The sequence below is a fragment of the Haplochromis burtoni genome, unplaced genomic scaffold (genome assembly GCF_018398535.1).
Source record: "Haplochromis burtoni strain Fernald_Lab_line unplaced genomic scaffold, NCSU_Asbu1 Contig_68, whole genome shotgun sequence".
NCBI classification, from domain to species: Eukaryota; Metazoa; Chordata; class Actinopteri; order Cichliformes; family Cichlidae; genus Haplochromis; species Haplochromis burtoni.
Window position 1 is genome coordinate 201,765 of NW_024582429.1, and position 24,178 is coordinate 225,942.

The window sequence follows — 24,178 nt, forward strand, 5'->3', positions numbered from 1 at the left end:
CACAACCGATAAAGATGTTCAACCCAATATCACGGCAAAACCTTGGTGGACTGGCATGGCTGTTACATGTTTTGCTGTGATACTGGGTTTGGGAGGTTTTGCTTTGTAGTGACTATAAAGGAGTTGAAGCCAGGAGCGGTTGTTTTGTTTTTACATAAACGGCTTCATCCTAAATATCAGGATGTCAGCGCCTCTTCACTGTTATGGGGAGTGACTCCACTCAGGTGAGTGACTTAAATACTGCGTGAATTCTGACTGTTTGGACAGTAAAAAAAAACACCAACACAGCCACCGCAGCATCTATCGGTTAGTGAAGTTTTTCTGTGAAAGTTTTGAGCTGAGCATTATCACAAGCAACATCTTGGCATTTTCAAAACAGGATGTCACAAATGAGAGGTGAAACTGAGGACAGTGTACATTTATAAGAACTTGAAGCATGATTTTCTTTTCTTGTTGACCTTAAAAGGAACCAAAACTTCTAAAGTAACCTTCATCTGTCATCCAATAAGCCTTTAAACTAGAAGCGGAGCACATGAGGTCATCAGGAAAGTGGTTACTGAGGTTGTAAGTAGGAAGTAGAATTATTATTTCCCCGAAGGGGGGAAAATCCCAAAGTGCAGATGCAATATTCAATTGACAACTGTATGATCAGTTCTGTTTGTTAGCAGCTTTCAAGATATCATTTTTAAATTTTGTGTGATGGTAGGTAACAATAACAGCTCTTTTATGTTGCCCACAATTTATTTTTAATCGTGTTCAAACTTCACACCAATATGCTAGGCCGTGGGGTGTGCAAAATGGCTAAGCATTTGACCTTGAGCTTCACTGTTGGCGCCCAAGGTCAAAGTTTACGATGAATTTTTCTTTTTTCAATAAACAGCATCGACTAATATATCAAATGAAAGGGCATGGCAGGAGCTGTACAACGCACTTTTTGTTTTTTCAATACGATGCCCTATTATAGTATAGTGATGCCATAAAGTTTTTAAAAAATTACACACTACATAAATATCTTAACTCATTCACTGCCATTGACGTCTATAGCCGTCAATGGCAGTGAATGAGTCAATGGGTTTAACTCATTCACTGCCAATGGCTGGCAGTAAATGAGTTAAAATCTCAAGTTTTTACAGCTTGCAGAAGCCAATTCTGCTCTAATCATACAGGTAAAATTAATAAAATACACCATTTTAATATGTAATGCCTCAAAGTCATGTTGTTGTAAAAGCTGGCTGATGTTAGCATGTTGTAATTAAAACATTATAACTTAAAAGTTTTAGTATACCCCTTGCAGTACTGGGGGGCAAGCAGCAAGCAGTCCTCAAAAAGCCATAAATAAGAATGTGTCTAGCTAAAACAGGTCACATGACTCGCAGCACCATCCTGTGGTACAAAAAGGTATTACAGAAAAGTACAACCCGGCCCTAATTTGGCTTCAGTTGATATCTCTTATATACAATACAGACACGTTTGATTTTTGATTTTGTTAGAGCTAGTTAATCGCTTTATTTAAACACAGAAATTTATAATAAGTACCTAACCCTCCCCAAATAGGTTAGTGAGATATATTGTTGATCAATGGTCATGAGACTTTGCATAATTATGATGAAGAAACTGACCTCGCAGCCCTTTGTTCTTTCAGTGGGCTGGTTTCAGTCATTATGTAAATGTACAGTGTCTCAGGTTGGGGAAACCTGCAGTCAGCTGAGACTGAAGAAGGCACTTGTATGAGTGACGAAACGTTTCTCCCACTGAAAACGCTACGTCCAGATGAACAGAATCAACTTTTGGGGGTTAGCGAGATACAACGGGTTTTCACTGTGATGAAGGCGACTGCCGTCTTACCCTTACGTCATCATGGTAACCAATGCTAAACTCAGAACCTGGTCCTGAGCAAATTATGTTCAGGGCTTTGGTTTAAACTCTTCTGTAGCTCAACATTTTCACTGATTTTCTCCACTACAATCTCTAACTGGAGTAATTAACTACCGGAGAGAAACAAAGCAGTGTGCAGCAAAGTTACACCAGTGCAAAAAGCACCACATATTTAGAAGAATAGACATTCATTCAGTTGGTCCTAGTGTACCCAAATTCCATTTTCCACTGCTGGAATTATGGCTAATAGATCAGACATTAGAAAATTAATCAGTCTGTATGCAGAGTAGATAAAATCTGATTAATTTCTCTGTGATCTGACCACAAACTAATTTGCAGGTCTCTGTCATTGGCCTCTACGACTGTCAGACATGAATGGACTGATACTTCAATGTATCCAGTTTTCTAGACAGTTTAAATCACCTGCAGCATTAAGTGGTGAAGCAAATATGTAGGTCCACTCATGGAGACAAAAAGTTACAATTTTCTGCAGCATCACCAACTCTTGACTTGTTTTTAACATAAGAGTGGATTTCTTTTCTAGCTTACTCTATCTGATAATATCTCTGACCGAAGTAGGCGGTGCGCAATCGACCCAGATTGTATGGAGGAAGAGTCAAATGATGCATTTTAAATGCTCCTTTACTGTCAGAGCCTGATACAGAGAGTTCAAGCTGCTAACCAGTGTGATTTCTCTTAAATCTGACTTGAGTTTTATGTCAAGTTGGGCAATTAAATGCAAAGAAGGCCTGACTTTTTATGTTGAACCTGCTTCATAGTCTAAGCCTCAGTTATTGGCTGAGAGTTATTGACTTTTTTTTTTTTTTTTAAATAAGCACCAAACTGAAAATCTATAGGAACTTGCTTAAGATCAGAAAGAGGCACCCCTCCCCATCTGTACCCCTCACCACGAAGCAGCACTCAGCTATAGTTCACCAGGAGACATCGTGTTCCTTCTAACTTTGTAAGCAGCATAAGACCTGACCCCCACCTCCTGCTGTGCAGACAGGCAAAGCTTTGAATATTCGCTGTTGATCTTCATCAAATCTCAGGGCTCAAAAAGCGATCTCCCCTGGTTTACATTTCTGAAAATAACAGGCTATCTGTCTGCATGCTGCTCTTTAACTGACACCAAGTCACACAAACACTTTTTTTCCCTTTTGTTTTTATTCCATTTCTGCAACAGTTCAGATCATTTGTGTCTCAAGTGGTTCTCAAGGATTCCCATTTTATTCTCCGACCTGTTTCACCTGCGTATCAAAACAAAATCCCAAAGTGCAGACGCACAGTTCCTCATACATTATTCACAGTCTGTACAACACACTCCCATAAACACTGTTGCCAAGGGTCCTCAGTAAGGTTACACTCGGGTACAACACCACGTCTGATCACTTTTCCTGTCCCCATGGAGACCAGAATACCTAAGAGGTGTTATGTAATCCATCTATGTCACCTGGATCAGTCATCGGCTGCTCTCTCAGTCTTTAGGTTCACGAGTGTAAAACATGAAAACACTTTAGTTGTAAAATAACTTAATACCAAAAAAGTGTAGAAAATACATTTAATAGTGGCAATAAAATCTCCCACGAGCACTTTGGCCGAAAACGTCTCGAGGGAGTTCAGCTGCAGCGTGTCTCTAGTGTTGACCTTCAGCTCAGCCTGAAGCAGCATACGTGTCCAGAGGGACAAACTGCACTCATTTTTCGTGAAGAAATGTCAGCTGGTTGCAGTGAGGCGATACAGAGACTCACCCGCTGCAGCAGGTTTAACAACCAGACCCTAAAGTGTCCGAATATCCTCGTGTTTTTTCTCATGATTGGATGCAGTTCCTCTTCTGATGCCGGCGGCGACTTTTGAACCCTGTTGGTAAATAAAAGGGGAAAAAAATCCTTCAATTTAATCACACAATAACTGATTCTTGACCATGACGAAACGAAAAACACAAATATTATCGACAGACATCACAGGCCTCCTGCAGGTCCCTGAAATGTCTTTAAAAAGCTTAAAAATGCTAAGGATTCAGAAAGGTTCAAATGTTCTCTTCTTCTGACACTGCAATTTTGAATCTCCTAGTAAGATAAAGTGCTTTGCAAACACTCGGCAAAAGATATTTTCCAAAATGTTTCAAACAAACAAAAAAAAGTCAGGTTTGAAATTAAAAGGGTAAAAACTTTTACGATGTTCTAGTGTCATGTACATCTAGCTCTAGATTCAAAATCTAAATATTTAACACCACCGGAAATTTAATTTGAAACTAAAGAGCATCGTTTCAGCTACTTGCCATTTAACGTGGACCAGAAATGAGTTGCTTTGATGATAGAGGCTTTTAATGTGAGTGTATCAGACGGAAAATCCTGGACTTTCAAAAAGTTTACATGTTAGTTTGTAACTCTACTTTTTAAACATTTTATAGACAAAGCACTCAGGAAATATTTGCCTTGTTGCTCACTCGGACCACTGAATTATAAAATAAAAGATCTGTGATGACGCACCGTCTTCGTCTGCCGTGCTGATGGTCTGCATAGACACGCTCCTCTGAATGAACTTCGACGGCTTCTTGATTTTGGTTTTCAGTGGTCCTGGTTTCTCAATGAACTGAAATGAGTCGTCGGATTCATTTCCTGCAACCCTGTTGGCCACTGAGACTTTACAGTCTGCTGTGATAGTGGGGGAGGGGCTCTGAGGAGTGACCACGCCTTCCTCGATAGTGTCTGTACTGTGATTGGCTCCTCTGCCTTTCAAGAAATGCCTGAAGGAGCTGCGCTTTTTGGGTCCGTCTGCCTGGTTCTTCTGACCTCCTTTTCCATCCTCCTCTGTAGGTGAACCCGGACTCTGTGGGGAGGCTCGGTCCAACTTTTCCTTGTTTGCATTGAGAAAGCCGTTCTGCAGACCGTTCCTCTGGTTCAACCCACCTACTAGCGAGTCCCTCTGAGTCGACAAGTCCTGTAGCGAACCCGTCAGACCCAAACTGTTCCCGAAAACCAGCGAGTACTTGGGATTGTGGTACTTATGCGCAGGAACTTTCAGGTCAATCTGCCTGGAGTCCCCAACCGATACCTGAAAGCGAGATGTAGTGACGGGCAGAGGCCGGATGTGCTGCATCTTTGGCTTCATGACTGGTGTAGGAAGAGGCGGCTTAGTGATGTTGAACTCTCTGTACAGGTCCACCTGCTCAGACACTGCGTACAGCTCTCGGAAGTCGTTGTCAAAGAAGTCCACAGTGTGTCCCGACATCACCGTGATCATGTTCCTGTCCAGCCGGGACGAACTCCAAGTGAAGCTGCAGAAAAAAAAACAGGAGCGTAAACCAAAGCGGTGATTTAAAGTGGACAAAAAATATGAGATAAAACACCGGGAGACACAACTGCTTGAATTTTATTATTTAAGGCCATTTAAAGAATATATACATATACACACACTCTCCTATTTAGCAGGTTTTGGCTAAATCCAACAAACTCAGAGGTCAAACTGGGCTTTTTAGGGCAACAAGAAGTGCTTCCAAGTCTAGTCAGCAGGTTCAGTAACCATTCATCACAAGCTGCTGAGATTCACTTCACTTCAATTTTATTTAAATAGCTCCAAATCACAACAACAGTTGCCTCACAGTGCTTCAGTATGACCTATCGCATGTCCTTGCTTCCTTTGTAACAGCTACATCACCATTTTCGGGTCTTTCAGATGTAAAAATGTAAACTGTGTAAATTTTGGTTAAGACTGGAAGAAATTTGTGACCATTTGATGAAATCCAATATGGCGGTTATGTCAGGGGTGTTTCCATGTGTCGGCCGTAAGTTTTCACGCTTCTTTTCACTGATTAGTTTTTTAAGGCTAACATCAGCATCACCAAATGAGACCACAGAACAAATTTCATGCAAATTAAGTTACTTTTTTTTATAGCAACAGGGCCACATCTCCACAACAAGGCATCTCATGGAGCTGTAAAGTGATGCCTCAAGCTATGGATGCAGTTATCCAACAAACACTAGATACACTTTAGATCTTACCGTTGGTGCCATATTTTGTGAGACTGCAAAATTGGTGGATAGTGGCAGCACAAAGTCAGGTTATAAGACGATCGATGGGAACTTGTTGAGGCAAACCTTGCACATGGTTCCTCCATGAACACAGCGCCAACTTTGACCCTTTGGTGGCGCTACATTGTTTGAGATGCATGCATTAAATTTGGTGAAAATTAAAGATGTATAAAAATGCCGACTCAATACGGCTGCCTCTGTAGAATCACTTTTGAGCCCTCGGTGTTGACCACATAGCTGCAGCCTGTAACTTTTCTATTTAAACTTGCATTCGTAACGAGGCATCACGCATGAGTCAGGACATGACTGTGCTCATTTCACCTGCCACAAATCGGTCCCTCCAGTTCAGTTTTGACTTTAGTCAGTGAAGGAAGATTCGCCTCATCACTGATGTGGTCAGATGACGTGCATTCAGACTCATTTTTTTGTTTGCAGCTTTCAGAACAGCGATTTAACAACGAGAATACAGCTGTGTGGATCCTGTCAAACTCGGAGCTCAGAGGTGAAATCGAGCTCTTTTGCAATTCTGAACTTTGCACTAATGGTTGCAGCTGTTTTATCAGCATGTATGTAGTTATGGCAACACAACATCTAAAACTGAACAAATGACATTATTTTGCCTTTATGTAGACTAAACTGTATCTAAGAAGTCTTTCTGGGATGTGCAACAACAATAGATTTTTATGTTTCAGTTCATTTAAAGCATATCAGTGCACTGCATGTGTCTGGCTCTTAATGTGATCTCCATTTCCCAGTGCGGCCATCACTAACATTCGATTTAATGTCCTGGATTTAGATTTTTAAAAAGATAAATGTTAGCTTTTGTCATAGCCCAATCTGCACCAGAAACCTGATTTATTCAACACGTGCAAAAATGCGTGTACTTCCTGTCATTGCTGCAGGTTAAAAGGAATCTTTTTCTTTGTAGATTTGCATTAAAATTACTGTTTATATTGATACCTGACATTTATATTCACTGTTCATACTGATATGACTGCTATACGGAAACGTAGGCTCGATGTTTTTTATGCCGTTAACTGTATTTAGGCGTGCACTGGTTGTTATATGATCTCCCCCCTTCTGGGTTACATATGTTCACCTCTGCAGAATTCTTTTTATCCTCAGCAGCGATAAAATTTATCTATTTATTTGTTTGTTTCAAATCTTTAATCGTTCATTTACTTGGTTTAATGTTGTTGTGATTTGACACTGTATGAAAAAAAACTTAATTGAACTATTAAACTAATAAATAAGGTTTTATTTTGATCCCAGAATGTGCTGTAAAACGCTTCAGCTTACTACAGCAGTCATGCACTGTATATGCCAAGGGCTTTTAATGTGAAGGATAAGGAGAGAAAGCCCTTTTTTGTGTGGATCTGGCAGCGGTACCATTTGCAATACTGGAAAAAGGTTGCAGAATAGAAAGGAACAGAATAAAACAAAGCAATGTATTACTACAATTAAAAATGAGTGAGGAAGATAAGAGAGGTACATTGAGTACAGACAGAGGCTAAATGCCTTTAATTTGTGGATATTGCAACCAAAAAATAAAACAAAACAAAAAAAAACTTAATCAACTGTAGAAATCTTTAAAAGCTGGATAATTAATTCACCCGCATCACTGCCTGGTGTAGGATTTCATTTAAATGTCATACTTTCACCTAGTGTAAGTTTTTTTTATTGTTTTAATGGTTTCTCTGAAACTACTTAATCATTTTAAAGCACTCAGGAGAAAGCGGTACGATTCCCTTATAATAATCTCCCAGGTCATAAACGTCCGGCTCGGTCACCAACGACATTTACCAAAAAGCGGATCTACAGCAATACATTTATCTTTTCCCACACTGAACCAACAGCAGATAAGAAGAGAGTGTGTTTAAAAAGCACTTTAGTCATTTTACAAGATTAATAAGCTTCAGAGTGTGTAAGGAGTTATTTGGAGGTTTAATGGAGTTCCTTTTGTGCCGGCTGCTTTTAGAGAAAATGTCTCACACCTAACAGTCACAAACAAGCTGCTCTCATTATGTTGGGTTTATACAAAAGATACAAATAGTCAATCAAATGAAGCACAAATAATGGTTATTTAATAACCATGTCAGGATCAGTTGATCTGCTTTGGAGTGAAACTGTGTCAGAGGGACACTGTATTATGTGTAAAAGTGAAACTGTCCAAATGAGTCTCAATTGTGACTCTGAACATGTCACCGTAACATGGAGTCGAATATAGGAGGTCAAGCGGTTCAAAGTTTTGACCAAAAACAAGATACAACTGGACTCGGCACGCTAAGCTGGACTTTTATTTTGAAGGATTTTCCATTTCCCAACGAGAGCATACCTTAATTACATGATTTATCTGTTAGTGTGAATATTTAAATCCATCCCATTCCTTACAGCATATAGAGACATCAGAAAACAAACACCTTGCTGTATATAGTATAATTTAATTTTTGTACAACCACAGTTCCTAAAAAGTTGGGACGCTGTGTAAATTGTAAATAACAACAGAATGCAATCTCATAATCCTATATTTTATTCAAAATAAAACACAGAAAGTATCAAATATTTAAACCATTTAAAGAAAAATCTTGGCTCATATTGAATTTGATGGCAGCAATGTGTCTCAAAAGAGTTGTGACAGGGCCGTGTTTCCCACTGTGTAGCGTCCTCTCTGCTTTTAACAACACTCTGTAAACAACTGAGGAGAGCAGCTGCTGGACTTGTAGAAGAGAAATGTTCTCCCATTGTGGTCTGATATAGGACTCGAGCTGTTCAACAGTCCTCTGTCTTCTTTGTCGTATTTTTAGTTTCATGGTGCTCCCGGACTGCTGGCTGGTCAGTTCACATACTGCATCTATTCTGTGCTATTCTAATAGAAACTCTGCAGTTTAGCTGAAAAAGCTAAACTGCAGAGTTTAGTGATGATAAGCTGATGCGCACTAATTAAGTAATAATGAAATAATAACAGTGCCTTATTACTGATATATAGTGACAGTAAAATAGGATGTTTTCCTCAATAGCATTGTCTGGATCGGAGCATATGTTGATCTGTAGACTATATGCACCTTTCAGTAGCAAATGTAGGTGTGCCGGTAGATTTTCCAGATGTGCAAGCTGCCAGTTCAATAGGCACAAAGGCATGAGATATGAAGATAAAGACAGAGAAGACGTCTTTGCATGATGGAGCTTTAACCTCCATTTGTGGATGGCACAGTTAATTGTGTTCACAGACAGTGATTTCTGAAAGTGTTCCTGCTTTTAATGCAGTGCTGATTTTCAGCCTTGTCACTTGCACACAGAGATTTCTCCATATTCTCTGAATCTTTGGAAGATTGTGTACTCTAGATGACGAGACATAGGTTTTCTCAATTTTACACAATTTGCAGATGCAGTTTAATGAAAATTAGTGAACCTCTGCCCATTTTTACCTCAAACATCTTCTCTAAGATGTTTTTAGACCCAATCATGTTATTGACCTGCTCCCAATTAACACAAATACTTGCAAAACATTCCTCCAGCTATTTTCTAAGTACCACTTGTCCAGCCTTTTGTTGCTCCATGACTTTTTGAGACATTTTGCTGCCACTGAATTCAAAATAAGTGCATATTTTTCATGAAATGTCTCAGTTTTCTGTGTTGTGTTATGAATAAAATGTGTTTATGGGACTTGCAACTTATTGTATTCTGTTTTTATTTACATTTTTCTTCTTCTGGGTGCTATAAAATCTTACATAAAATAATAAATTGAAACAGGTTGCTTTATCAACCTTTTCTGCTTCCTTTGAATGCACCTGACCACAAAAAGAAACACTGGTTTGATATTTACCTGTAAGACCCGAACATGACCTTCTCTCCATCTACCAGCATGTATTTGGAGCACAGGGAGCCTGGCAGTTTTCCAAAGGACAGGGCCAGCCCTGCACCTTTTAGCATCCGCACACGTAGATTCTGTAAAAGAAACACCTGTTGGATTACACACTGGCTTACCTGTGTCAAAAATGTCACACAGTGAGTAAATGGACCCCAGCTATCGGGCATCCGTGGCTTTTTCAAGGATGACTGGCTGATTTACAGAGATGCCAAGTCAAATTTCTGCAGGCACACCCAGAAACATAAAGTCAGCTTTCATAATAAGTAAAGGCTAAAACCCAAACACTTCAGCCACCTCTGTTTACTTAGAGGGAAGCAGGAAAAAGAAAAGGACGTAAATGCTGGGTAGACAAACTGGGAGGAGGCTCTCCTGTGGTGTCAACCCTGGCGTGGGGTGAGAGCGTCAAGTTACTGTCCTTGGATCTGTTCTCAAGATCTATGAATGTTCCCTTGTCACTAGTAACAGTAACAGAGCCCGGCACTCTGAAAGGGTCTTTCACAGCCTTATAAACTGATACCACAATGGCCAGCCATTCCACCACTCCGGTTAAACCAGAGTGGAGCTGAAAAACTCTGCATACAACAGATAAGACTGGGTATTATGACACGGTGAAGATAGGATGACAGATGACTCACTATTTGCGCTTAATCTAAATCAGCACCTAATGTCACTTCTCAGGTTCTGCACCACAAGAAGCAGCAATTACATGTTAGCTCGTGCTAGCGTCTGCTCAGCAGTCGATTTTCCAGTAATTCCTCAAAAATTATTAATTTGACCCTCCCTGTTTTACACTGGAAGGAAAATACTTCTTTTTATTTTCACACATATTTTCACACAAGTGCTCCAACAAGTCCATTTCCTCACATTTTATTGATTTCCTGCTGTTTATCAGTTACCTAACCACTACGTCTGCTACTTTTAGCTAACTAGTTAAACTGTTCTTGCGAAACCTTTAATGATCTGTTTTAGTTACTTAGATAATACTTTTTCAGCCTCAATCTTTGACTTTTTTTATGACTGAACAATTTAATCAGTTACTTTAATCCTATTTTTAACCTATTTCAATCATTTACTTAAAATTTTAGCTAACCGCTACATCCGCTACTTTTAGCTAACTAGTGTAACAGTTCGTGCAAATCTTTGCAATCTATTTCAGTTACTTATATAAAATGCGTTTTTTCATCCTTAATCATTGACTATTTTGCTGACTTAACTATTTAATTTGTTAATTTTATCCCTTTTTAAAAACTATTTCAACCATTTACTCAAAATTTTAGCTAACCGTCTACTGTTTATGTTTTATGTTAAGCTGTATCAATTCTTTAAAAGTCCCATTAAAAACTACTCCATCCATTCAATGCTGGATACTTTTCTGAGCAGTAAATTGGCAGGTTTCACAAACGAAATTCCTGTAACTTCCAATAGGCTGCTGCAAAGGCAGTTATGAGAAATCAAACATAAAACTACCCTTAGGGTTAAGTGGGAAAATGTAAGGTTTTTGTAGTTGGTTCGGTAAGTGTATTGCCAAGTTTTCCTGGTTCATGTTTTAACTAGATCAAACCTTTGAGGTAATTAACTTGTCAGCGATTTCCCAGAAAGCCTGGCCTATGATTCAGAATACGTTTTAATCTGGGATAATTCCAGCCGTCATCAGCATTGTTCCAGGACTCAGCAGTGACCTACTGAGCTGTTTTCCCATGTTCATTTCCTCTTTGTTTACTGTGTTAGAGAAGCTCCTCTCTCTGCAGCGCTCTGTTTGCTCACCCGCAGATGCATCGCGTTAATCTGCAGCCGAGAGCACATATCCAGAAAGTGGGGCACTCCCCTGGCCTCCAGCACAACGTAAACTGCCACGCCACGCCGTGACGACGCATCCAGCAGGTCCTGGAGAATCTGCAGGTCCGTGAGGAGGTCCATGACGATGGCCACTACCTGCGAGAAACAGACGGGAGAGGAGCCATCTCACGTTACTCGTGCATATCCATTAACATATTTTTTTTTAAATTTGGAAACAACAATTGCTGAACAAAAGAAGAAGACTTTAACAGCAAGCATACACAATACACAAGTATGTGAATATTATTCAAATATAATAAATAATTCACAAAATATTGAGACTAATTGGATTGAGGCTCTCAAAGTTTTAGTGCCATTTAAAGCAGATAGCATGTGACTGAGGGCATCCCCTAATGTTCGCACCATGTGTGCTCACCGCAAGCTGGTTGAAATTTTTATTTCAAAGCTAGTTTAAAGTTGTTTAACAGTTCATAAGGTGGTCCTGACTTCCATTTATACCAGTTTATTTGCTTACTGTTAAACTTAAGTACATTTTGCATGGAGCTACAGAGGCTATGAGGATGGTTGTGAGCAGTCAGGTTGGCAGTTCAACTCCAGGTCCAGCCCCATCAGCAAAACTATTTCTCTTTTACTTTTGCTTTTTCATCCCACACATCTGAAATTAATTTGGTAGCCTTGGTGTGAACTTTAAAGATATTTAAAAAATGTAAACTCATGAAATGAGTCATGTAAAAATGCAGTCTATCTATACACACTTACACCCACTCTAACTGACAGATCAATAAAGAGCAGACGTCACGGTTTTGTCACCGCAGTCGTGTACATAATAACAGAAAACATATGAAATAAAACCCGAAAGACGTTGGGACTAAGTAAAAAAACCAAAACCCATCTTTTTGTGCCTTTAGTCATGGGAACAGAAATGCAAGTTTCATTTTTGTTTGTTAAACAGACAAACAGACAAAAGAATTTCATACCAGACACACACATAAAGGCGAAGTCAGCAATAATGAATGATTAGAAAGGAGGGATCCTTATAGAAGACACCTTGTTACCAACTTTAACAGACAAAACAAATCAGTCATTTTCATTGTTTCTTCATTTATGTATCAGTCAATCAGCAGATATATTAGAATGTGTGATATGACACATTTATTTGACACATTTATTTTTCACTATGACTGGAGATAAGCTCAGCTAAGCCTCTGGATTTAATAGTATCATTGCGGTCACAGCATGACCGAGCTAATTTATATTTGGCTTTAAATCTACACAGAATTTAGGCTGTAGGCTGTGCAACAGGCCGAAACCATTGCCAGCATTTATACTTGTGCACATTATGCTTGCGATGCTAAAATACCCGTTGGTGGTTGAGTTTCTCTATCCGAGTTGCTCAGTTCCCTTCTAGTCAGTTTGAAAAATAGCAGCACAAGAAGGAGTAACCAGAAATGAGTTGAAGGAAATGACTGCACTCACTGCAACAATGCAACGAGTATTTTCCTCTCTAGAAAGATGCACGTCAGGTTACAGCACAAGTGTGTGGTTGCAGCATACCTATGATTTAGATATAACTCCGAGTTCTGAACCCTGAAGTTACAGAGGAAGCATCCACGGATACACCAAGTCCAAACTTTATGTCCTCATTGATCACTTCATCACACAAATTTAAAGTGTCTTGGGCAACAAACTACATTTATGCTGTGGCATTCAGAGGGTAGGGTCACAATTTGGCTTTAATGACATGAAAGCACTTATCTATCCTGCCTTGTACCAGCATTTAGGCTGCTGACGGTGATGTCATTGACTGTCTTAGTAACCGTTCAGCACTCAGTATTATTGCGGACCGTGTCCATCCCTTTATGATCACAGTGTACCCATCTTCATATGACACATATCATGGGCGTGCAGCAGACAAATCTGCACTAACTCTATGATGCTTCTCGTGCTCTCACCATGGACCAAAACCTCAGGTGTTTCCAGCACCTTCTTGAATCTAATAAAGTGAATGGCAAGTGCACAGGTAATTCAGTAAGGAAATAAAAGCTGAAACCACTTCTGTTTTTTTCCTGTAAAACACCTCAGACCAGCCTGATGGGGAAAAGTCACGATTCCTGTGTATTTACTTTTAAATCCGGCTGCGGGATGCACCATTTAAACATTAAAACAACATCTGAATGTTTCCACCACTCCCACTGCCAGTCCGAACAAAGGCACCAGGGCGCTAACCTGTCATTAGTCTTGTGATATGAAGTTTAAACACGCAACCTTCCACCACGGCAGCAGTTCACACTTCTGCATAACTTGTTTTTCTAGGCGATTAAAAGTTTTAGCAAAGACAGTTTGGACAAATGCCAGCAACGGCTACGACTCACAGCACCGCTAATCTGAGCAAGAAATCAGCAGCTACATCTCTAACAGATGCATTTATAACTCTTTACAGCATACAGTTTAATTATGTACTGGATTTATTAGACCAATAAGACTGCTGTTTGTACTGAGATGTTTTATAGCCTCTCCTGGTTTTTGTACCCTTAAGAGCAGTTTCAAAAGATCATGTGACTCTTTTTTCCCCATTTCCTTATTACAGTTTGTTTGGGACTCATCCAGCAAACTGAAACTAGTTCTTGAGTTTGAATAACACAGTAAACCAGGCATGACTCAGTGAAGCTCCCGTCATCAAATTCTCATCCAAACTGCTTACGATGCATTTTATGTTGGAAAAAACATCTATCCAGAAAATGCTTAATCTGAACTATTTCAAGGTTTTCTGGAAATTGAAGCGTTATTTTCATACACGCCCACTTGGTATGGCTAACGGTTATTCCACCTGCCAAGACTGTTTTATTACATTGACCTTCCACGAGCTCTGGCTGATAAACCTGATAACATACACTTATTTTATTGTTTTAAAATAAGTGTATGTAGAAGTTCATTTTCAACCGAGGGTGAAACGAGGCCAAGCACAAGAGAAAGAAGGATTATTTTGAAATGTGACTTATGTAAAGCTACTCTTTTAGACTCCAAGAGTAAAAATATGGAGCTGGAAGTGAGCAGATTAGATCCACTTCAGTTGTAGTGGTTTACAAGTTCACCTAAAAGAGGTTTGGGCTGTTTGTCCACAAACAGCAGGTTTACGATGGCGCTGTTGTGAAATTTGAGTTTTTAAATCAACCACTCCTTTTAGGTGGGTACAGAGATTTGCCAATAGCATTGTGCTTTCAATGAGGGCTTTAAAAATTAATTAAAGGCACCTGTCAGCAGCAGAGAAGTATTTACATGACTCACAGTTCAAAATAACTCTTATTTGTCTTATACCAGCCTTTGGTGCAGACCCTGAGTTGCCCCTCTGCCTGACATAAGCCGTTTCCGGTTTAGCCCCTCCTCCATTAAGCAAACTTTCTCTTGATTGGCTGGTGCTCATAAACATAAGGTTTGAACAGCAGGTGGGTGGGACTTCTCTGTAACACACAACCATCATCAGTAAGAACAACTGAAACAGTGTTTAGAGGCCTTGGCACTCAGGGTCCACCTGGAGCATAGTACCTGTGTATATTACAGGAAATAAGGAAAAACACAACAGTTCCCCCCATAGAGAAGTGGTTTAACAACCATTAGAACAGTTTCCAGGGTTTTTTTTTTTTCAGGTGTAGCTGCATAAGCAGAGACCAGCCTCACTAACTTCTGATGCAAACAGTTATTTTGTTCTGTAAGAAGCCTGAAATATAACAGAAACAGTTCATAGCTCCAACAGTTACTCCTAGTAGGCGTCCCGGCAAATAACCATCCTTGGACTTTCTATTACTATTATTGTCATTATTATTTTATATTATTGTTCTGTTTATTTTTATCCTGCTGCTAAACTAATTTCCACTTGTGGGACAATAAAGAAATTGAATTGAATTGAGAACTGGGATAAAGTGATGTCCACAGCTGACATATTTATATTTAAGCGAGATCTTTTCAAATGCCCACAGTTAAAAAACACACCTCACAGTCACTCTGATCCGATTTAGCATCAGTTTTTCAGCCCCGAAAGCCATGTTCATGTTTTATCATGTACAGACATCTAAAAAAAAGAATTTACACACAGTTTATTTAGTAGCTGAAGTGACACTTTAGACATGAGCAAAGATCAATGTAATATTTTTATTGTTACTTTTAACGACCTGGAAACACCTGGAGAGCTCTGGGTGTTTGTTGGCGATTGCTGCTGCCAGTCTTTGTTCATGGCTGGGCTTCAGCTTGTTTTCTCTGGTATCTATCATCACGTGTGATATAATGGAAAACCTTCCACTGTGGCAAATTGGATCAAACACTTGAGCCCTGTGACGTGAATGGACAACACCTTGTGTAAATGACTTCTCCTGATGGGATTCTGGTGAAGTGCACCTTCTTCTTGTACATGAAAATACGCATGACATCACCTGAATCGAAGAACTCGTTGTTTTCTTTCCCTTTCAGGCGACATTTTCTGCTTTTTCTCTTGAATGCAGTTCGACCGGTAACCGTCACCTCGGCTCTTTCATATGTACATCTCAGCTCTTCTCTTGGATTGTGATAATGATCTCCTGTAGAGTAATGTTATGCATCCAGGATTAACGTGTGCGTGCGTGCACCACTTAAACTGCACAAGGACTCTTCCAAGTATCTGTCAGGCTTTTAGGAGGGGATGAGTTATTTTACCTGAAGGGGAGCAATCTGTGCCTGATTCATTAAGCTGACACGGCGCTGAGCAGACTGCTGTAGATGGATAATAAAGTGGATTATTAACTATTCAAATATGATGAGTTCTGCACATCTTTATTCGTCTTTCCACCCAGCAAATACAGCCTCTGGTGCTGCCTGTCAAAACCAATCGCAAGTGAGCGATTCTCCTCATTAGCTATGATTTTCGCACCTGGGATTTGAGCCAATCAGACGGAGTCGTGCAAAACTCCAAGTGGGCGAGGAGAAACGTTTTGTTTTTTTTTTTAAAAAGAGCAGCTTGTTAAATGCCAACCTTAACCTGGTCTGCGGGATCTTGGGGGAGGCTGCCACTCAGCCACTCAGCTTTTCCCTTCTGCGTTTTAATGACTCAGCTTGTTAAAACTTGCACAGGACTCTCCCATTCATTTAGCTTTTATCATTTTATTTACCCACGCTGGCTTCGTTAACCCTCACCTCCTTCTACCTTACTAGAAAATTCTCTGAACAAGCGTTACAACAACGCTACTGCAGCGCTACAACTTGCAGATGCCCCTCAAACACACCGTGTGCAGTTTGCTGGTCATTACGTTTTGAGAAAGAGGACGTGAGGATACACTGGCGCAGTGAGTGTGCTGGTTAAAATCAAACAGATCTGAGAAAAGTTTCCGTCCGATTCCTTAACTTCAGTAACTTAATGAAACCATTAAAAAAAATGTGGCCTTCAGAATATGGACTTTGTCAGTGTTACAGCTTCTGACAGCTCACAGAAGTAGGTCGAATTTTGCCACTTTTACAGTTCTCGTTAGTTTTTCCATTTGAGCATTTTTGAACCTTCATAACTTCAATCAATGAGATTTTCAAGGCTGAAAAAAAACATTTAATCTCTGTTAAAACTTCCAACTAAATCAATTTTAGAAACACCAACTGCATCACAATGTTCCAAAAATATTTATTTTATCTTTAATTATTATTTATTTATCTTTTTTATGTTTCCGATAATCAGCTTTTAGCATTAGTATCATGGGATGAATTACATTTTTAACAGAAAACTTTAATAAATCAACCCCTGGTACCCCGATTGTTTGATCTGTTTTCTGATAACTCACGAGAGAAAACTCAAAAGAATCTCATCGACATGTGGAATAGGAACCTAAACACCAGATAAAGCCAGGAAAAACCTTGGAGCACCTCGGGAGTAGTTCTCTTCATAAAGACAGCGATGGGTGATCAGGTGATCATGTTTTAGTCATAACCACCCTGTCTGCAGGGACCCAACGAGATAGAAACACAACGACGTCTCTTTCAGGGCAACATTGACAACAGAACAACCTTTAGCCAAAATCTGAGAACCACTCATTAAAATAACCTCAAACACAGCAGTGGACTTACTCGGGCCTCCAGAACCTTTTCTTCTTATTAGCCTCTCGGTTTATTAAAAAGTATTTAAAAGTGACATACTACACAACATTTCCAGTTCGATGTTTTTATTACTGGTCACTAATTAAGTAGCACAGGTCAAAATGATCCGTTTTTATCTTATGCTAGACGTCAGTACATCCCTTCAGCTCATCCTCCGTCTGAAATAAACCAATTTAAGTCCTATACTTGAAGGCCACAAGACACCTCAAAAGTACAACTACTTTATGTAAAAGTACAGATATCCCACGAGAAGTATCAGAGAATATCAGAGGGAATATATGAAGAAATAAACCCAACTGAGTTTCTGTTTGAAAAGAAAACAGCAGCAGCTTTTCCCACTATGACGTTCCCAAAGAAACCCTGAATAAATCAATCATTCCTTTTTACGCTGCAAGCTGAAACTCGGAGCACCGGAGCAGAGCGCTGCGCCGTGACGATGGAAATTCCAGATAAAAAGTCAGATGTGTATCTTTTATTTTCACTTTGACTTACAGCTGAAAAATGACAAAAAGCTCTTTGAGTTACGACAAATGTGAAAAACTTGAAACCCGCCTGCAGCTTCTGCTCTGTGGCGACTCATTAAACTGTTAAGACGGTGCAGTTATCAAGATGTAAACCTGCAAAATGTATGTACATGTACAAAGTGTACATATATATGCCACAATGTGAGTTATATGCATACATGACAGCATGGACGACTAAGGTACAGATTGAATTATTGAAGAAATCTTTGAATAATCTTTATTCAAGCAGGCCTGAAACTAAAGATTATTATTGTTAATAGTGAATATTCTCCTGTTTTGTTTTGTTGGGTGGTCAGGTGAGCCTCTGCAGCCAATCGCTGTTAGTATTACAGTGTTATTCTCCTTCTTTGTTAGAAGTAGGTCAGGGACTTCTCCTTTAATCGCTCCATATATAAGAAAGGAGTTTCCTTTGTTTGGTTTAGGTGCAGGAGCTGACTCGTAAACTTTCCTAAATCTGAATCTGCAGGTGTTTTATTCCACCTGTTTTATTGTTTGATGCATGCAGTCACATTTTTGTATCAGCACTTTTAGAGGCAAGTCATGTAAGAAGCAAAGTGCTCGGCAGGAAAGCTCAGAGGTTTCTTCTTATTTAAAGTTTCACTATTTCATGCCTGTAGAATTTGAATCTCTGTGGGTTTGAAGTTAAATCAGGACAAAACTGAATACTTCTCACTGTTTTCTGGCTTCATAAGCACTACATCACAGACTAAGCGAACACTCACCTGCAGCCCTGACTGTTTTTATCGCTTCAGGTTAACAAATAAAAGGACTGAAGTTCCTATAAGTCAGGGTGTCCCAAATTTGGTGGGTTATTATAGAAAAATGTGAATAATTAAAGAAAAACTTTAAAACACTTGTGCGTAAATGTGAGTTTGGTTTAGATGCTGTAAACAGGGTGGATATGCAGGGTTTCTCTTCTTTTCTGTTACCTTGTGTGACTCCTGGATGAGCCTCCTCACCACCGCCTTGATGTGCGGTCCCTGCTCTTTGGGGGGGTGGGTGTACACGGACACCCGGGTCACCCCCTTGTAGACGCCGCTGCTGCCGGGCCAACCGATGTCCAGAGTCGGGACCTCTGTGTCGGACATCTGGGGCCAGTAGGTGGAGTGGACCCCGGAGTCCGCGCTGGAGGAGCCCTTGGACTTATCGTGCTCCCCGGACTCGGAGTCGCTGTCCGTGTCGTACTCGTGGAAAGTTTTGCGGATAACTTTGACCTCCCGGGCGCATAGGAAGTCTTTGGTGTTGTCCTCCTGGAGGCGCATCTTGAAGGCTCCGTCCCCATTCCTCAGCAGCTGCTCCAGGGCCGCACGCTGCTCCTCACTGTAGTAAAACTCCGGCTTGGACTCCGGGACCTTCTCGTTAATGTGCTCATCATCCATGCACACCAGCTGAGACTCCGCCATGGCCCAAAGATTTAAAAATAACTTCCCCCTCAGTGCGCCACCGCTGCTGATTCCGCTGCTGCTGTTGCTGCTTCCCAAGAACCGCAATACCTGTGCTGACAGGTAGCAAGGGGGCGGAGCCAACAGGCACGTTATTAAAGAACATCCGGCCTGTAAACTTTCAGAGTACAACTTTCAAAAGGCAACAACGGAAGTTTGTCAGTGGTGGATCCTTCAGAGTAGAGGAACGTTATTGTAGTTAACCAGAGATGTCAAACTTATTTTATGTTATGGGCCATATACACACTACTTTGCTCTTAAGCATTATTGTAAAGAAGTTTAACTACTCATTTAATCCCTTACTTGACCTAATATGAGAACTAGAAATGCAGTTCAAAAACTGAGATTTTAGTTGATAGTGGAAAACAGGAACTTTTATGTCATTTCATTGTTTTATCTATTACTTGACTACTTTGGTGTAGTATAAATGGTAATGCGGGAGGAGTCTTTATCAGTAGGAAAAGCTGCAAAATTTATGACAATGCAGCTAAAAGTTCAAAATCTATGTACGAAGGTTTCCAGGAGGTCGGTTTGGAGTCTTATGTTTTGCATCCCAACTAAAAAATACTTCAAATTAAAACTAAATGCAGAAAAGCATCTTATGTGACTAAAATAAAAATAAAAACTAGACTTTTGAAAAAAGTTCTCGTTGTCCAGGGCTGTGTGCTCGGGTGTGCACTGGCTCACTCTGGCTCTGCTGCTTGGCGGGGCCTGGCCCCCCTGGCTCTATCGGGCCCCTTGCAGGGTGTGGGGGCTCTCGGGTCTCTGGGTCCAGGGCTCAGTCTGCTCTGGCTTAGCCGGCTGCTTGTGGAGCCTGCAGGCTCGTCGTCACTGCTGCCCACCGTGGCTTCTGGGTGACCATCGTCCGGAGCTCTCCTCCTTTTCCAGGTGGGTGGCGTGATCGCCCCTGCGGTGGTCCTCCTTGGGATTTCGTGCTCTGAGGGGGCCTGTAGATGTCAGGGACCCGGGTCTCCTCCATGCCTGCTTCATGTCCTGGGGGGCAGGGCTGTGGCTCCCCACACCCACTATCAAACACTTACATGGAGAAACCTTATGAATACAAGCGCACTCACACACACAGGTTTGCAAACAAGTACTCACAGACACTCACTATCTTGGTCAGCTGCTGCCTCGAAACATATCATGCATCATTAATACCATGTGCTGCTCAGTAACATTTAATATTTATTATTTACTGTTACTCGTGGTTGTGTTGGTTGTTGCTATGGTTTCCTTGCTGTGTTATTTTCGTTTTGTTTTTTGTTTTTTTTAAGCAGGTGTTGAAGCAGATTTTCAGTCTTTTCTTTCTTTCTTTATCCCTCTTCTCTATTTTTCTCTCCCTCTCCTTCTGTTCTCTCCCCAACTTCTCTTTCCTTATTCTGTTCGGTCCTGTGCGTTCTGATAAAAATCTAATAAACTATGACTATGAAGTCGACCTTTCTTGGCCTTCAGACAAGAATTCTGATTGCGGCAGTGCCGGACAGGACAGCAAAACCAAGAATAAAAAGTTTATATATTTTTCAGTTTGGTAAAAATTTCTATTACATTTAACATTTTATTACTGTCTTGTTATTGTACTTTCTGTACTGGTTTTCCTAAATATTGCTAATGACATATTCCCTCCATTCAATAACAATCAAAAAGACTAAAACTAAGAGTGAAAATTAAAAAAATAAAATAAAATAAACCTAAACATGTTCAAACAATTTAAACTGAACGTAAACAAAAAAAAAATCCAATCTGGAAACCAACAGAAACTAAACTGAACTGAAAGCAAAAAGTCAAAATAGAATAAAAATAAAAAGTAATTAGAAAATACAAAACTATAATAACTCCGAAGCAAAGGTTCCCAAATGGTGTGTTTTGGGATTTTGCACAAAAAGTAAGGAATTAAATCTTAAATGTTCTATATCAGAACACATCACCAGGCCCTGATTAGTAGTGATGAGGGGAAAAAAACAAAAACATCTATTCACGTCCACTTATCATTATCAGGTTTGCAGAGGAGCTGGAGTCTATCACAGCTGCCACAGGGTGACAGACATGGTACACCCTGAACAGGTCACCAGTCTAACATAAAGAGACACACAACCATTCACACTTATGGGAAATTCAGAGTTACCACTTAACCTAACCTCACTAACTGCGTGTCTTTGGACTGTGGGAGGAAGCAGGAGCACCCGACGAGAACTGACGCAAACACGACAAACATGGAAACTTCACAGACGGTGGAGTCAAACTCAGGACCTTCTTGTTGTAAGGCAACAGTGCTAACCACGATGCCACCATGCTGGTACACAAAAGTACCTAAAGAAAAAAAAAACTGTCTGGAGATATTACTGCAAAAGCTTCCTGTTTCCACACATGTTATCTTAGTCACCTAGAAACCAAACATCGCTTCTCATCCCTGGCCTAAAGTAAGAGAGCACCGGATCTTAACGAGACGCAGAGCCTGTGTGAAAGTTTCTGATACAGAAATGGATGCATGTTACATTAGCGGTGCTCTCTGCAAACTAAAAAGTGTCGTTGGTACCCTGCTCAAAACTCCCTTCATCTGATGGTTCAGATAAAACTGTCACTGATGTCATTCCACAAGACATGGGGGTTGTTTTCTGCAGCTATAAATAGATGCTGTCCTGCTACTCTTCAGTGAGCTTTCTTTAGAGAAAAAGCTTTGAGTGACTCTGGATAACAAATGGATATCAGACAGTGAACTTTCTCTTACATCAAAGACACAGATGTTTGGATTTATTGAGTATTTTACTTTTTTCTATGTTATAGTCTATGAGCAAATTTTCATTTTTTTTTTTATTAAGTTATGTTGTCAGAAATGTGATATTGGGTTTATTTGTATTGAGTTGGGCTGTTTTCATCTCCACTTCCAGGTGCCATAGCTGTACAACAAGCTACTGACAGGATCACTTTCAACCACCACAACTACCTGCTTGTTATACACACATGAATTTTTGTAAGAAAAAATAAAGTATATAAGTGTCTTTTTTTTTAAATTCCAGAAGTCTCAAAGTCAGTGGGGAAGTTTTAAATGAGTTCTTTGTTCCTTGCATCAAAAAAGTAAAACGAGTGCAATTTCTTTGTCTTTAATAGGGATTTTATTTTGAAGGGCAACTCTCCTTAACTGCCCATATGGAAAAGAAATAGTAAAAACATATGATTTACTCATGAAAGTGTCCACTTTCTCATTACTTTCATATATTTTTTTTAGTAAGTATACAAAACATTCAAGTTTCATTATATAATTTTTCAAGGGATCTTATATGTGTTTTCACTCTTGTATGCTTTTCATACAAGTTTCATACAAGACAGATAAAAACTTTATAAGATTTATATATATCTTTTCCATATGAGTGTACTTCTGGAGTTTTGGTTAACGTTAAGCAGGTGGACAATAATTCAAGTACATCTGCCATGATTTCTATTATTTTCTGTCAGGTTTTGTCTTCCATTGGTTCATGTTCACATTAACCTTGTGAATATGAACTTTTTCATCTCTGGCTGTGAGCACCAAAGCCTCACCCACCTGCTTGCAAACCCACTTGTTTGCGAGAGACAACCAATCAGAAGAAAGTTAGCTTAAAGTGAAGCCTTAAAAGCAACTGAATGTAACTTCCTGTGTTTAAAACACATTTAAAGCTTTCGAAATTAATTAAAACAGCCAAAAAATTTTAAAGAAACAACCTCGGTTATGATTTCCATATCGTGTTTGTACTGTGCTGAAGACAAATCGACTAAAGTTAAATATTGTAGGGCTGTCTGCATGTCGAACTGTGTAAATGTGTGAAAAAAGCGCTGGTGTGAATGTGTGCTCAAACTGTAAACAGTGCATTTGCAAATTTGAACCACAAGAGGTACAGTGGGTGATTGTAGCATCCAGTCAGCCATAAGAGGAAGAGGAAATACTGACGGAGAGGAAGACGTTGTAGAACAGCTACAGCTGAAGGACTCGGGAAGCGACTTTTGTCGCCGCCAGCACAGAGTCTGGGAAATTAACGATAAAAAAAATGCAGCAACAGTTTATGTTTGCTATGTTAGCTTTTTGTAGATATGTGATTCACAAGGAATATTGTTCGCTCGATTAGTGCTTCATGGCTTTTTAACCACATCATTAATAGTCTTTTCTTCTTTTTATCGTTAAAGACTCGGTTATACAGCAGGGCCTTATAAATGTAATTATAGGTTTTACTGCATCTTTAATATTCTGAACCTCAGTTTTGTTCTGTTAACTTTCACATTTTTAGTTTTTTTTTTATTATCCTTAACAACAGCATTTTATTTATTTTGTATTGACGTTACACTTTGGTCTTACACGGCCTAGTTTAAATGGATGTGCAAATCATTTTTATAATTTTTACTACGACTCTAAAACGATATGTGACGTTATTAATGTTGGTTAAATGTGATTCATTAAAAACTTTCTAGTAAAACACTGCCCACTAGTGGTGAGAGTTTAATACAATACAAAAAATACAAAAATGTATCTTTAAAGGGGGCGGAGTTAAAATGGCTCATTTCAGG

General features: G+C 39.7%; 1 protein-coding gene across 1 annotated transcript; it reads right to left on the reverse strand.

The window, feature by feature from the left end:
* Positions 1 to 1,692: 1,692 nt before the first annotated feature.
* On the reverse strand, positions 1,693 to 19,969 carry fam83fa (family with sequence similarity 83 member Fa). Its single transcript, XM_005924207.3, has 5 exons — positions 19,133 to 19,969; positions 11,542 to 11,709; positions 9,733 to 9,854; positions 4,368 to 5,155; positions 1,693 to 3,735 (listed from the first exon to the last, which is right to left on the reverse strand). Exons 1-5 carry the CDS (start codon positions 19,604 to 19,606, stop codon positions 3,686 to 3,688), a joined length of 1,602 nt encoding a protein of 533 aa, XP_005924269.1. The 5' UTR covers positions 19,607 to 19,969; the 3' UTR covers positions 1,693 to 3,685.
* Positions 19,970 to 24,178: the final 4,209 nt, after the last annotated feature.

Coding starts and splice junctions, on each gene's coding strand:
- fam83fa (XM_005924207.3), bottom strand. CDS start 19,606: ATGGCGGAGTCTCAGCTGGTGTGCATGGATGATGAGCACATTAACGAG. Junction 11,710..19,132: donor TCATCCAGGAGTCACACAAG/GTAACAGAAAAG, acceptor TGTTTCTCGCAG/GTAGTGGCCATCGTCATGGA. Junction 3,736..4,367: donor CAGCACGGCAGACGAAGACG/GTGCGTCATCAC, acceptor ATTTACCAACAG/GGTTCAAAAGTCGCCGCCGG.